General features: G+C 43.6%; 1 protein-coding gene across 1 annotated transcript in view; it reads right to left on the bottom strand.

The window, feature by feature from the left end:
• Positions 1-10,936: 10,936 nt before the first annotated feature.
• The window catches only part of ACBD3 (acyl-CoA binding domain containing 3), a 40,207-nt gene continuing 34,870 nt past the window's right edge, over positions 10,937-16,273 (bottom strand). The window contains exon 8 of the mRNA XM_044267398.1: positions 10,937-13,075. Within this exon, the coding sequence (XP_044123333.1) occupies positions 12,864-13,075 (212 nt within the window). The 3' untranslated portion in view covers positions 10,937-12,863. The remainder of the gene's footprint in view (positions 13,076-16,273) is intronic.

Genomic DNA, 16,273 nt, shown 5'->3' with positions numbered 1-16,273 from the left:
GGGCATAACAAAAAAGGGGTCAATCCATTGAGAACTAACAATCACAAGTGTGTAAACACCCAGTACAGAGCTTCGAGATACAGGAAACAGGGGTGCCTGGCTGGCTCAGTCGGTTAAACACCTGACTCTGATTTTGCTGTAGGTCATGACCCTGGGTTCCTGGGATCAAGGCCCATGTCTCTCTCTGCGCTCAGGAGGGAGTTTGCTTGGGGATTCTCTCCCTCTCCCTCTGCTCCCTGTTCATGCTCTCACTTTCTCTCTAGAATAAATAATCTTAAAAAAAAAAAAAAAACATGAAGCAAAATGTGATCCAAAAAACCTACCAAAAACAGACAGACCCACAATTTAAGGTGAAGACTTCATCACTGCTCTATTGGTAATTGATAGAGTAAGTAGACATAAAAGCAGTAAGGATAGAGAAGGCTTTAAAACCACTATCGATCAACTCAACCTGCTTGACACTTACAGAACATCCCACCTAAGAACAGCAGACTGTACATTCCACTCAAGTGAACAGGTGTACATACACCAAGAGGGGATATTCTGGGACATAAAACAAGCCTCAGTAAATTCAAATGACTGAAACCATATAAAATACGTTCTTTGACCATATGGAATTAAACCAGAAATCAACAACAACAACAAAACACACACACACAGAAATCAACAACAGAAAAACATCTGGGAAATCCCCAAATACATAAAATGAAATAATGTACTTCTAAATAACTCATGCATTAAAGAAGAAATCATACATGAAATTAGAAAATATTTTAAATGAAAGGCAAAAAACTCAATATACCAAACTTCTGGGGTGCAGGTAAAACAGGAGTTTAAAGGGAAATTTATAGCTTTATTTTTAAAATTATTTATTTATTTATTTATTTATTTATTTTATTTATTGGACAGAGAGAAACTAGGCAGAGAGGCAGGCAGAGAAAGAGGAGGAAGCAGGCTCCCTGCGGAGCAGAGAGCCCGATGTGGGGCTCGATCCCAGGACCCTGGGATCATGACCTGAGCTGAGGGCAGAGGCTTTAACCCACTGAGCCACCCAGGCGCCCCTCTATTTTCTTTAAAGATTTTATTTTTTTACCTGACAGACAGAGATCACAATTAGGCAGAGAGGCAGGCAGAAAGAGAGAGAGGAGGAAGCAGGCTCCCCACTGAGCAGAGAGCCAATGTGGGGCTCGATCCCAGGACCCTGGGTTCATGACCTGAGCCGAAGGCAGAGGCTTTAACCCACTGAGCCATCCAGGTGCCCCAAATTTATACCTTTTAATTATTAGATTAGACAAAGAAAGATCTCTAATAATCTAAGTTTCTACTTCAAGGAATTGGGGGAAAGGGGGCAATTAAACCCCCAAAAAAGAATGAAGTAATAAATATAATCAATTCAACTTAAAATATAGAAACAATAGAAAAAAAACAATGAAACCCATTGTTCAATTCTTTGAAAATATCAATAAATTCTTATTTCTCTAGTCAATCAGATCAAGAGAGAAGACATGAATTACCCTTGGGAATGAAAGAGGAGAGACCACACTACAGATCCTCAGACATTAAGTAAATAATATGAAATCTTATGAAATTTATGCAAATAAATGATTGTTAGATAATCAAACAGAAAAATTCCTTAAGAGGAACAAACTACAAAACTCACTCAAGATGCAATAGACAGGAGTGCCTGGCTGGCTCTTGAATCTGCCATGTGACCTTTTTTTTTTTTAAGATTTTATTTATTTATTTAACAGAGAGATCACAAGTAGGCAGAGAGGCAGGCAGAGAGAGAGGGGGGAGGGGAAGCAGGCTCCCCACTGAGCAGAGAGCCCAATGTGGGGCTCGATCCCAGGACCCGGAGACCATGACCTGAGCCGAAGGCAGCTGCTTAACCAACTGAGCCACCCAGGCGTCCCCCAATTTTTTTTTTAAGATCTTATTTATTTATTTGACAGAGAGAGATCACAAGCAGGCAGAGAGGCAGGCAGAGAGAGAGAGAGAGGAGGAAGTAGGCTCCCCTCTGAGCAGAGAACCTGATGTGGGGCTCGATCCCAGGACCCTGGGATTATGACCTGAGCCGAAGGCAGAGGCCTTAAGCCACTGAGCCACCCAGAAGTGCCCCTAATTTTAAAATTTTAAAAAGATTTTATTTATTTATTTGACAGAGAGGGAGTAAAAGCAGGAGTGGGAAAAGGCGAAGCAGGCTTCCCACTCAGCAGAGAGCCCGTCTGCGGAGCTCATCCCAGGACTCTGGGATCTTGACCTGAGCCAGAGGTGGACGCCTAACAACTGAGCCACCCAGACGCCCCTTCAACCAACATTTAGGTAAGAAATAGTAACTGTTTCAGCAAACAGAAGAGGTTATACTTCCCAATTTATTTTATGAGGCCTTCATTATTTAATCCCAAAACCAGACCAAGACATTACCAGAAAACAAAACTTCGTATCAATATCTTTCATAAACAGAGGCATAAAGATTCTTAAAGGGTATTAGCACACTGAATATAGGGATACATAAAAAGATCATTACCGGGGCGCCTGGGTGGCTCAATGGGTTAAGCCACTGCCTTCGGCTCAGGTCATGATCTCGGGGTCCTGGGATCGAGTCCCGCATCGGGCTCTCTGCTCAGCAGGGAGCCTGCTTCCTCCTCTCTCTCTCTCTCTGCCTGCCTCTCTGCCTACTTGTGATCTCTGTCAAATAAATAAATAAAATCTTTTTTTTAAAAAAAAGATCATTACCAAGTGGGCCTAATCCCAGAAATGCAGTTGGTTCAACATCTGAAAAGCAATCACTGTAATTCACCGTAAGGAGAGGCCAATAGATAAAAGTCCCATGATCTCATCTCCATAGATGCAAAAAGAGTATTCACAGTATCTAATGTTAACAAAAACTCTCAGCAAACTAAGAGTAGATGGGAACCTCCTCAACCTAATAAAGGAAAACCCAGGGCTATCATCATCCATGATGGTTCAAGACTGAATGTCTTCCCTTTAAGATGGAATGAAGAAAGGATGTCTGCTCTTCCCTCCCCCACTTTTTTAAAAAAGATTTGAATTTATTTGACAAAGACAGGGAGAGAGGGAACGCAAGCTATGGGGAGCTGGAGAGGGGGAGCTGGAGAGGAAACTAGCGGGGCTAAGATCTGAGGACCCTGGATCCGGACGCCTGAGAGCCGAACGTGGTGTGGCGCAGGCGCCCCTCTTCCCACTCTTTAAACACTGTACTGGAGGTCCTAGGTCCTACCCAGGGTAATATGGCAAGAAAAAGAAATAAAAGTCATAAAGACTGGCAAGAAAGAACTTTTTTTTTTTTTAAAGATTTTATATATTTGACAGAGATCACAAGGCACTGTTCGGAAAATGAAAAGCCAAGCCAAAAGAAGGGAAAAGATACTTGCAAAAACACATTCCTGATACAGGGCTTGCACCCCAAAATGTAAGGAACTCATCCCAGTAAATAATGAGGAAACAGTGCAGTCAAAAAAGGGTAAGAGATATGAACGTGGTACTTCATCAAATAACAGATGCTGGGAGGAAGCTCATGAACAGAGACACTCACCACCTCAGTCACTAGGAAGCTACAAATTACAACCATGATGAGACACCATATATTAAATGGCTAACGTTTAAAAAACTGACATACAAAATGCTAGTAAGGATATGAAACCACTTGAACTCCCCAACAATGCTGTTGGGAACTTCAAAATGGCACAATACTTTGAAAACCAACTTAGCTATTCATTTAAAAAAGAAAAAAAAAACAACAACCCACAAAAACTTAACATATCCTTACAACCTAGCCAACTGACTCCTAGATATAAACCCATGAGAAATGAGAACCTATGTCTGCACAGATGCCTGAATGTTTACAGCAGCTTTATTTCTAATTACCTCACACTGGAGAAACCCACACCACAACAGGTGAACGGATAAACAAAGTGTGGCATGCTCAGGCAATGGGCTACTTTCCAGCAATGAAACGGGACTCTGATATGTCACCAACACGGGTGGCTCTCAGAAGCATGATGCCAAGTGAAACAGGGCCAGACAACTCCATGCTATCTAATCACATTATGTTTGACTGTCAGTCAAGGGCAAATCTACAGGGTCAGAAATCATCAGAAATCAGATCAGCGGTTGCTAGGAGGCAGGGAAAGGGACCGATTTTAAGTATAATGTCCGGGCATGGTAACATCAAACAGCATAAATTAAAGGTGTGCTTTTACTGTATATAATTTAAATCTCAATAAACCTCACTACATACCCGATATTTAAAAAGATAATCTGTGATAGCAATAGAAAAGTATCAGGGGTGCCTGGGTGGCTCAGTCGGTTAAGTGTCCGACTCTTGGTTTGGGCTCACAACATGATCTCAGGGTCCTGAGATCGAGTCCTGCTCAGTGTGGAGCCTGCTTAAGATTCTCCATCTCCATCTCCCCCTCCCCACCTTTAAAAAAAATTGCATCTATCTATCTCAGAGATTTAAAGATGAAAGTATACAAAGGTACATATGCAAAATGATATAGCTATGTGTTTGTTTAGGTCAAAATTTTAATGGCAAAAAATTGGAACCACCTAACTCTCCTTCATTAGCGAGGTGGTAAGTCCCACTCAGAGGACAAAAACAAACACCTCTGATCTCCGCACAGATTCCAAGACCACGCAACGGAGAACAGTTTCCTCAACAAACTGCTGCCACAACCACCTAGCCACACGCCAGAGATGAGGTTGGACCCTGAGCCCACTGTGGACCCCGTCCCATCCACAAACTTAAACCCCAAATGGATCAACGACCTGAATATGAGACCTGAAACCGAAAGCTTTTTTAAAGATTTATTTATTTAACACAGAGAGAGAGATCACAAGTAGGCAGAAAGGCAGGCAGAGAGAGGGAGGCAGGCTCCCCGCTGAGCAGAGAGCCCGATGAGGGGCTCGATCCCAGGACACTAAGACCATGACCTGAGCCGAAGGCAGAGGCTTTAATGCACTGAGCCAACCAGGCGCCCCAAAAGCTTTTTTTTTTTTTTAAAGATTTTCTTTATTTATTTGACAGAGAGAGAGATCACAAGTAGGCAGAGAGGCAGGCAGAGAGAGAGAGGGAAGCAGGCTCCCTGCTGAGCAGAGAGCCTGATGCGGGACTCGATCCCAGGACCCTGAGATCATGACCTGAGCCGAAGGCAGCGTCTTAATCCACTGAGCCACCCAGGAGCCCCCAAAAGCTTTTCTTATTAGAAGCAAACACAGAGGTCAATCTTCATGACTTTGGATCTGGCAGCGGATTCTTAGATTTGGCACCCAAAGCACAAGCAATAAAAGAAAAAATAAGATATGCTGGGCTTCATAAAAATGAAACATCTCGGTACATCAAGGGACATTATCAAGAATGTAAAAAGACAGCTTACAGAATGGGGGCAATTATTTGCTAATCACATATAATAATGGCTCCATATTCCGAATATACAAAAGACACTTAAACAGCTAAATAACAAGATAACCCACTTTTACAAAATGGGCAATGGATCTAAACACACATTTCTCCAAAGACATAGAAATGGGCGCCTGGGTGGCTCAGTGGGTTAAGCCGCTGCCTTCGGCTCAGGTCATGATCTCAGGGTCCTGGGATCGAGTCCCGCATCGGGCTCTCTGCTCAGCAGGGAGCCTGCTTCCCTCTCTCTCTCTCTCTCTGCCTGCCTCTCTGTCTACTTGTAATCTCTCTCTGTCAAATAAATAAATAAAATCTTTAAAAAAAAGAAAAAGAAAGAAATGGGGGAGGTAGGTGCAGGGAAGGTCATTGAGCGTCAGGCATTAAGGAGGGGATGTGATGTGATGAGCACTGGTTATTTATTTTTTCTTTTAAAAGATTTTTTTTAGGGGCACCTGGGTAGCTCAGTAGTTAAGCATCTGCCTTCGGCTCAGGTCATGATCCCAGAGTCCTGGGATCAAGCCCCGCATCAGGCTCCTGCTTGGCGGGAGGCCTGCTTCTCCCTCTCCTACTCCCCCTGCTTGTGTTCCCTCTCTTACTGTGTCTCTCTCTGTCAAATAAGTGAAATCTTAGAAAATAAAAAAAGATTTAAAAAAAAATTTTAAATATTTTATTTATTTATTTATTTGAGAGAGAGACAGTGAGAGAGAGCATGAGCAAGGAGAAGGTCAGAGGGAGAAGCAGACTCCGCATGGAGCTGGGAGCCCGATGCGGGACTTGATCCCAGGACTCCGGGATCACGACCCAAGCCGAAGGCAGTCATCCAACCAACTGAGCCACCCAGGCGTCCCAAGATTTTTTAAAAAATTTTTATTTGTCAGAGAGGGGGGAGGGGTAGGCAGACAGCGAAGCAGACTCCCCACTGAGCAAGGAGCCTGATGCAGAACTCTCGATCCCAGGACCCTGGAGAACATGACCTGAGCTGAAGGCAGACACTTGTCTGACTGAGCCCCCCAGGCATCCTGAACCGTACACTTTAAAATGGTTAACTGCATGATTTTCACCAAACACAATGGAAAACAAATCCACGTGAAGCTCCTACGTACTGATATAGGAAGATTACCAAAATAAGTTTGCTTTTTTTTTTTTTTTAAGATTTTTATTTATTTTTTTGATAGAGATCACAAGTAGGCAGAGAGGAGGCAGGCAGAGAGAGAGGAGGACTCCTGGGGCATGCAGGGCTCCATGCCAGGACCCTGGGATCATGACCTGAGCCGAAGGCAGAGGCTTAAACCCACTGAGCCACCCAGGCACCCCCGCAAAATTAGTTTTTAAGTGACAAAAGCCATAGAGTGTATTAGGTAGGCGAGAATGTATAAATGTATTTTCCTTGGATTGCATATAAAATTCAAAAGCACTCTGCAAAACTATACTATCTCCTTTTTCTGGCAATGAACAATATTATATAAACCTCAAAATCAGGGTGACGATTATCTTTGGGAAGAAGAAAGAGCTGATGGTCATCAGGAAACGGGACATGTTGCTCAAACTCTCTTATTCCTCTTTTATTACTTCAACAAAATCTGATGACCAGTGGAGGCAAAAACAACAACCAGTGTGACCAGTGTGGGTGGTGGGAACGGGAACTCGTCCTATGCTCTCCACCTTCTTGTATGTTAGAATTCTACAAGTGAAAATTAGAAGAAAAAACACCAGAAGGAAGTTCCCAAATGATAACTATTCTTTGTGGGAAGTTTATCATTCTACTTTCATTCTTTTCGTCTCTGCATATGATCTAAAATTTCCCCAATAAATGAGTAGGACTCTTGTAATGGGGATATAGATATCCGAACTCACCTGACAGATGCAGCCTGTGCGCTGGAAGCCATGCCTGTTTCAGAGCAGACACACCCACTCTGAGTTGTGGCTGGACACGTGACCACCCAGCAGACACTGCTGCCGGAGAGGGCCCTGGGACGAATTGCTTGCTGATGGAACAGAAATAAGGGTTCTCCCCTTAAAATGGGCATGTGCCCCTGCCTACCCCGCTATGCCCTAGTGGGCGGGCGATGTGATCCTGGCATGCCTGCTTGTAACCATGATTACAAAAGAATCCCACCCTCTAGCATGGCAGAGAAACAGAATTAAAGGAACCTGGGGCTTTCAATTGTTTCATGCAACCCTGGAACCAACCCGACCTGTACCACCTGCCTCCTCTGGCCTCTTCATAAGCTCGGACTATCTTATTTGAACCACTTTATGTCCCACATTAGTCGGCCTCCTAACCAATTAATGCCAGCGACGACCGCTTAAGGGTTGTTTGGCTTTCCGTCTCTGTTACTGGATACCATTTAAGAGCGCGGAACTACCAGTCTTTTTTGGGAAGATTTTATTTATTTGAGAAAGAGAGAGAACAAGCACAAGCGGGGAGAGTGAGAGAGGAAGCAGCAGACTCCTTACTGAGCAGGGAGCCCAACGTGAGGCTCAATCCCAGGATCATGACCCAAGGCAAAGGCAGACACTTAACCAACTGAGCCATCCAAGTACCCCACTACCAATCTCTCATAAAGGCAATGTAAGCTCTCTCAATCAACCTAGAAAGTCATGCAAAACTCCAATGTAAATCCCGTTAAGACTTTTCATGGTATATGACAGGCTAATGATTAAATATTCATACAGAACAAAGGTTCAAAAATGGGTAAGAAAAAGCATCCAAAAAATGGGAGATTTGCCTTGTATAAAAATAAAAATATATTTTGAAACTAATTTATAGTAATAGCACATAAGTGGTCACATAAATGGAACAGAGTTTAGAAGCAGATATATATATACACATATATATGTGTGTGTATGTATATATATATGGAAATGTCATAAAAGAAAAAACTGAATGAAATTGATATAGCTTATAACATCTACGACCAAACATAGGTATTTATAAACAGACCTAAAACCATAAAGACAGATTAGCAATAAACTGGCAGAAATTACTTCTATATAATGAATGATCAGGATAGATGCTACTATATATTTAATGCTAATAAATCAATATATACAAAAATTATCTAACTGAGGGCACCTGGGTGGCTCAGTTAACCAACTGCCTTCGGCTCAGGTCATGATCCCAGGGTCCTGGGATTGTGCCCCAAATTGGGCTCCCTGCTCAGCGGGAAGCCTGTTTCTCACTCTCCCACTCCCTCTGCTTATGATCCCTCTCTTTGTTTCTCTCTGTCAAATAAACAAATTAAAAAAAAAAAAAATCTTTGGGGCGCCTGGGTGGCTCAGTGGGTTAAAGCCTCTGCCTTCGGCTCAGGTCATGATCCCAGGGTCCTGGGATCGAGCCCCGCGTCGGGCTGTCTGCTCCGCGGAGAGCCTGCTTCCTCCTCTCTCTCTCTCTGCCTGCCTCTCTGCCTACTTGTGATCTCTGTCTGTCAAATAAATAAATAAAATCTTAAAAAAAAAAAAAAAGTGGCCTGTCAACTAATAAGAATGGAGCTAATGCTTCTTTTATTACAAAATAAATCAAGCAACATAATAAGCACCTGAAATAAGGATCACATAATTTATTCCAAAGAAGGGTATTGGAAAGACAGTAATCAACTTGATCTTAAAAAGCTCTCCATGGGACGCCTGGGTGGCTCAGTTGGTTGGGCTGCTGCCTTCGGCTCGGGTCATGATCCCAGAGTCCTGGGATCGAGTCCCACATCGGGCTCCTTGCTTGGCGGGGAGCCTGCTTCTCCCTCTGCCTCTGCCTGCCACTCTGTCTGCCTATGCTTGCTCTCACTTCTCTCTCTATGACAAATAAATAAATAAAATCTTCAAAAAAAAAAAAAAAAAAAAAAGCTCTCCATGGGGGCGCCTGGGTGGCTCAGTGGGTTGGGCCGCTGCTTTCGGCTCAGGTCATGATCTCAGGGTCCCGGGATCGAGTCCCGCATCAGACTCTCTGCTCGGCAGGGAGCCTGCTTCCCTCTCTCTCTCTCTCTGCCTGCCTCTCCATCTACTTGTGATTTCTCTCTGTCAAATAAATAAATAAAATCTTTAAAAAAAAAAAAAAAAAGCTCTCCATGAGCAAGCTGAAGAATCTTAAGTGAATACATGTGAGATAAAAGCCCAAGTCCGAGGGGCGCCTGGGTGGCTCAGTGTGTTAAGCCGCTGCCTTCGGCTCAGGTCATGATCCCAGGGTCCTGGGATCGAGACCCACGTTGGGCTCTCTGCTCAGCAGGGAGCCTGCTTCCTCCCCTCTCTCTCTCTGCCTTCCTCTCTGTCTGCTTGTGATCTGTCTGTCAAATAAATAAATAAATAAATCTTAAAAAAAAAAAAAAAAAAAAAAGCCCAAGTCCGATTAATACATATTTTGAAATAAAGTTCAGACTGGCTCTCTCCCAAGGAGATCACAGGCACACATTTTCAGGGCGCTGATGGAAGTGCTGAGCTGAGCTCAGCTGGGAAAAGACGACGCAAAGCCGGTTTCGGTCACAGACTGCTACACTTGGGAGCCCCCAATGAATTTTAGCCATCACTTCTGATTTTGAACGGGTTGCTTCTCCTCTTCCATAAGGTGGACGGTCAATACTCAGTGGCATGGTAGGGGTGTCTGGGTGGCTCAGTGGGTTAACCACCTCTGCCTTAGGCTAAGGTCATGATCTCAGGGTCCTAGTATCAAGCCCCATATCAGACTCTCTACTCAGCAGGGAGCCTGCTTCTCCCTTTTTCTCTGCCTGCCTCTCTGCCTATGTGTGATCTCTGTCAAATAAAGTAAAATCTTAAAAAAAAAAAAAAAAAAAAAAAGAGGGACACCTGGGTGGCTCAGTGGGTTAAAGCCTCTGCCTTCAGTTCAGGTCATGATCTCAGGGTCCTGGGATCAAACCTCCCTGCTCAGCAGGGAGCCTGCTTCCTCCTCTCTGTCTCTCTGCCTGCCTGTCTACTTGTGATCTCTGTCAAATTAAAAACAAACAAACAAACAAACTCAGTGGCATGGCTTCCAAGATGTACTCCTTAAGCATTCATGGTGTCCCAACACAGCAATAAAACCCCAAGGCAACCAGCTTGTTCTGTCTCTCCCACAAGCAAACAAAATCTGAGGTCCAAGTCAGCCTGCATTTCAGGGGGGTCATTTATAGAACCATTTCTGGCGCTCCACATTATACTTACAGGGGCCAGACTTCAGAAAGGATTTCAGGGCAGGGGGTCCCAGAACTTCAAGAAATACGCTACGCACGTGGCTGTGTAGGGGAAATAATCATAAGTCTCTTTCTTTCTTTTTTTTTTTTTTCGTAAGTCTTTCAATAAGAAGTCAGTACTTTCCTTTCCACCAAGCAGACTGAAAACTTTAAAATGTATCCTAACTCACTGGGGCAATTCCCAGCAAAAACTGATCAGTCAGAAAGAGTCTGTTGTTGGTGTTTAACTTTTTAAAACAAAAAAGATCTTCTGAGCCATTTCTTCTCATCCTTCACAAATGAGGAAATACAGGACTAACACTTCAGAGAGTAACTGTATTAATGAAACGTCAACGGATTACAGATAAACATTTTAATTGATTAAATATATTATTCTCAAGGTCTTTTTGAAATCGCACTTGTACTGTACTAATCAACAGCCAAAGGCAATAAAAAAGTTTAAAACCAAAAAATGTTCTGACATGAGCACATGACAGGAACCACTGCTTATGTAAAGTGACATACACTGCTCCCGAGAACAATGATATTTTTAGAAGATAATTCACTTCAACACATGTGCAAGGACACATCTGTAATCAAAGGCTGGAAGAAATATATATTAGTGCCTGCTTTTTAAAAGTTTATTTTACATTTTAAATACAGTATTTTCTCATTTAAAAAAAAAAAAAAAAAAAGCCAAGAAGTGCCTAACGCCATGGTTTCTATACCATATATACACGAGAGCTGACGGAGAGCCTGAAAGTGTTCTGGACAGAACAGTGTGGACACCTCTGAGCTGGAACTAGTGAATCAAAATTAAAAAACACAAATTAAGCACTGCTTAGGAGAGAAAATAATCCAGTTTCCAAATAACCAAAAGAGAACAGAGTTAGGTATGTACAAAACCAGGTATTAAAAAACAGAAATGCAGCACACAGAAACCAACAGCCCCTTACGCAGGAACTGTATATAACGCAGCTAATCAACGGAGACCTTCCTACAAGAAGTGATGTATGATTTGAAATTGTAAAAATCTAAGTATTTCAGTAACAACATACAGTAACATTACGTGTGTATTGCCGTCTTTGTCGCTTTCTAGCTGTACCACCCTCCCTTATGAAAACAAGAATCTCTACACTAGTCGATCACTTATACAAACGTGAGGCAATTAATCCATATTTGTTTTCAGTAAGGAAAACAAAAGTGTACCTCTTCCCAGCTATAAAGACATAATACAGATTAAAGCTATAAAAAAATTTAAGCATGGGCATATGTGTTTCCAATTCTCTCTAGTAAGCAATTCCAAACTGGAATCGTATAGGGTCTGTGCCTAAGTATTAACACATGAAAAGAAAATGGACTGTCTCTGGCAGTGATTTCCATTTAGTGCAATGTTATTCCCCACACAGCGAATTACATTTAAGTGATTTTATATATTTTACTTCAGTAGGTGCCAATTTGAGTTTACAAAACCCCTACCTATATGCTTGTGTAGAAAACGGTTTTAATTTGAGATGTTCTACAAAGCCCAATCGAGACAAAAATGAGTTAATTTTGCTTTTGTTACTTGGTAGAGTGAGTACCAGAGGAAGAGCAAAGGACCAAGCACAGGCTTGCTGAGACGGATGTCTGAGGTGTTCTAGGTGTCTTGATAGTTCAATTATCAATCAGCTTTGAACATTCTTAAGATTATCTCAGAAAGTAATTCTCTGTACTACAACTGTGAACTAACAGCTGCACTCAAAGCAAAAACAATCTGGGTCGTTCAGAACAAAACTGAATTGAGGCAATCTGTCTACGATCATCTGTGAGGTCTTGAGTTTTTAAGTTTTAAAAATGATGACCTTCATCAAAGTCAGCTGCACCTCAGGCAGACTACTGTCATGAGGCCGTCCCATCTGCGGTCCCTGTAACTATGGGCTCTCATAAGACACATGGAGCAGGCAGCAACGGACTCACCATCAGCCAGGTGGGGTCAACGTGGGGAGGTTTTATTCTGGAGACCTTAAAGATTTAACGCGTAGCTCCTGGAACTTCAGCATCCGTTAGTGACTCTGGTGGGCAGCACCCAAGGGCTGGAGGGCTCTGAGGAATCCCCCGAGCCCCAGAGTATTAATGCTAAAGGGTCTCATGGGAACCCTGAGCTCCAACAAGAGTCCACCAGCCGTCAGACCAAAATCAACAGGATAAACACTGACTGCAATGCTCCAGAAAAGTCCAAAGAAATTCCAAACTAAATGCTGTCTTCTGCCCAGCCCTAGACTCCAGACTCTGTAACAACATCTTTATCTAGTGTAATAGACTCTGTAGTAGACGGATTTTGACCTCCACAAAGAGTAGGAGTTGTCGAACTTGAGGAGGTAGACCCCTCTCCCTGGGTACTGGTGGCTGCCGGCGTACACTTCTTCATGGCAGTCCCGCCGGTAGACAGGCACGATCTCGTCCAGCAGAGGCTTGGCGGCATGCTGTTTGGCTTTCTCTTCACTACTGACATTTTCTGTGAGACAGAATGAGACTTGTCAGTGAACAGAACTGGGAAAACCACATTTGCCTCAAGCACTGCAACCCCGTCCTTCCTCTGAGAAACAGCTCCTCAGGAATTCTCTGGAGCCACTCTACAATGCATGTGCCCATGAGCACATCCCGGTTTCGTCTTTTGTTCATTTGTTCGCTCCTGTATCTCGGCAGCTGCTACCTGGTGGGGGAAGCAGCCAGCACCTCTCTCTCCCTGGACTCTGACCACCGCTCCCACGTCTGAGCCCCACTCTTCCCCAGGGACACCCACTCGAGTCCTCACTCCTCCCGCCAGGCGGAACCTTGCTTCTCTGAGCAACAAGGAAAATGATGCTCTTGTCCTCTTCCTCAACAACATGAAAGTTCTGTTTTAGGAAGGGACAATTGAACTCCTGAGGACTATCATGTTCTGTACACCTCAGAGAGTAAAACGAGGAAACCACAGTAGAGAGGCAGGCATTCAGAGACACTCTGAAAATCTACACCTTTTGCTACAGGCCCGTGCCAACCCAGAGACAACCCCAGCAGCAAAAAGGGAGCTCTGATCCTACGTCTGTCCCACTTAATAGTTTCTGAACTGTAATGATATGCGGTTAGGAAAAAAATACCTCTGGAAACCTACAGGAGTGAGAAATTACAAACCAGCTTAAAACCTGTTCCGCATATCAAATGCAAACAGGTCAGGAATACGCAGCATGGAAGATAAAAGACCTTCGGGTCGGGTCCGTAACACGGCAGAGTGAATTCTGACAACATCCGTTAACTGTCAGGGGTCACTATCAGGAATTGAAACAGGTCAAGTCTGAGAAACTCTCATGGGCAAGAGGAGTTGAAGGAAACAGGATAACTAACTATAATGTGGCATTCTGGTTGGGATCATGGAACATTAGATAAAAACTAAGGAAATCTGATACATACGGACTTTGGCCAATCACAATGTATTTACATCGGTTCATTAGTGATGATGAACGTACCGCAGTATAAACGGGTGTTAACATTAAGTGGAACTGTATGTAGAGTACACAGGAACTCTTTGCAACTTTTCTATAAATCTAAAATTATTCTAAAATAAAAAAGTTTACTTAAAAAAAAAAAAGCAAATGACATTCTGATAAACAGACCCAAACCAGATCTGCTTCATCACAGCAATATTTAAATGTCCTTCATTTGCAAATGAGAAATACAGAGTTTTGCATTCAAAATGCAAACCATTGTTTTTAAGAACATCCATGAACAGGGGTGCCTGGGTAGCTCAGAGGGTTAAGATCCCAGGGTCCTGGGATCGAGCCCCGCATCGGGCTCTCTGCTTGGTGGGGAGCCTGCTTCCTCCTCTCTCTCTCCACCTGCCTCTCTGCCTACTTGTGATCTCTGTCAAATAAATAAAATAAAATTTAAAAATCTTTAAAAAAAATATCCATGAACAGATTATTGGTATTCAAGACCCAGATTTTGTTCAAAACCTGTAAAACTAAAGGTTACTAGGACAGATGAGCAATGCACCTTTCGTCAAGTTAAGCAAAGACTTGGGACCTGGCAGCAATAAAGACAGGAAGAATCAGAGCAGGAAGATGGGTAACAGCCACACTTCTGCAGAGAGAACAAACTCCTGTAGTTTTCAAGACTCAATGGAGGGAAAAAACCCAAAGCAACAAAGAGAAAGACTGGACCGCTCTTCCATCTTAATCCAAGCTAAAAGGACCCCCATAAAATGCACTGTGGGGACAAGACACAGTGGCACGGTAGCCTTCCTCAGGAGCCATGGAGACACACACAGTCTGTGAGCTAAATCTTCAAAAAGGACCAAGTTATGCTCACTCTTTGCAAACAACTCCTGGGAGCAATAAATCCTCAATAAATCCCGTTTCGGCTCACACAGGGGTAGTAACAGCTTAGATTTAGATGGAAATCATTTGATGATTATTAGGCCTGACGTGAGAACAAGTAAACCCATTCCCATCTGAGGGATGTTACACAGGAGAGCAAAGATCAAGGGTTCGGCATGACTCCTGGCTCTAGAGAGGCTCTGGACCCCAGCGGGGTTCACTGGTGCCCCGCCCAATCCCTGGCCCAGAAACGACAGTCAGCAGAGGGCTCACAATAGGACAACCTCCCTTTGGAGACTCTCCAGGCAAGCCAGGGCAAACAGATCACCCCAACGTGCTTCTGCGCAGAGCCTTCTACACCAGCCACAAAGCTCCTAAGCGGTACAACGGTCAGCACACACACACATCTCCTGTCCTAGACATTTGCAGTCTGATTTTCATAAGTCCCTGTGGCACATCAGAGAGGCCAGTCGCCAGCCCTGATGTTGCTCAGGGGCAGCTGCCACGGGCGTCGGGGCACACCTGCTCGGGTCTCTCTTGCCTCTGCTTTGCTCTTTGCTCACTCCTGGGTCTGTGGGCCAGGCTTTACCTGGCTCCGGTCCTCAGAGATAAAAGTGGCAGAAATCAAAGTTCCGCGGGACAAAGCAGCTCCTCAATAACACAGGCCCACACGTGTCACCACACATGGCCTCAGAGGGCCTGGTGTGCGGCACGCGCAGGGCCCAGATCCAATTGCGCGCCTTGATGGCGGACTAAACATCTAGCCTGCCTCCACAAATCTCTTGACTACTGCCTCTTCCAGTGTAACCTGATGCAATCTCTGGGAAGCGCTACCAACCATCTTCAAACACAAGCAGCTGTTCTGCACATCACCCAAAAGTTTAGCTAGTCCCAAGAACCAGAGGCCGCCTCTCCAGTCCCATGGCCAGGGCACTCCTTCCACACCAGCCTCAGCCAAGCCAACCCAGGAACTCAGTGCTCACTAGGTATGGACCAAAGCCTTGAGCTCTATCTTTTCTGCAAAACAGAATTAAGGAGACCATCTTCTCCATTAATATGCATACATTTTATAACCTACTTCCTAAACCAGGAGGATTTAGACTGTTCTGGTTAACACTGTTTTGTCTACTTAGAGAAAATATAAAATTACACTCGTGTAAAATGGGGAATAACAGCTGGCATTTCTTTTAGGTACGATGTTCTGGTAAGAGTTTCTGTATTTATATAAAAAAAAATCTTAAGAGTAACGACCTAAAAAGCTAATATCAGAATTGTAAATTTGAATAAATTCCAGAGTTGGCAGAATTTCTTGCTTGCTCTTTTAAAATTTTTCGAAATGATCTTGCACATTTGGCTTT

The sequence above is a fragment of the Neovison vison genome, chromosome 10 (assembly GCF_020171115.1).
Source record: "Neovison vison isolate M4711 chromosome 10, ASM_NN_V1, whole genome shotgun sequence".
NCBI classification, from domain to species: Eukaryota; Metazoa; Chordata; class Mammalia; order Carnivora; family Mustelidae; genus Neogale; species Neogale vison.
The sequence above is the reverse complement of the archived record's forward strand: the minus strand, read 5'-3'. Positions and strand labels throughout refer to the sequence as shown.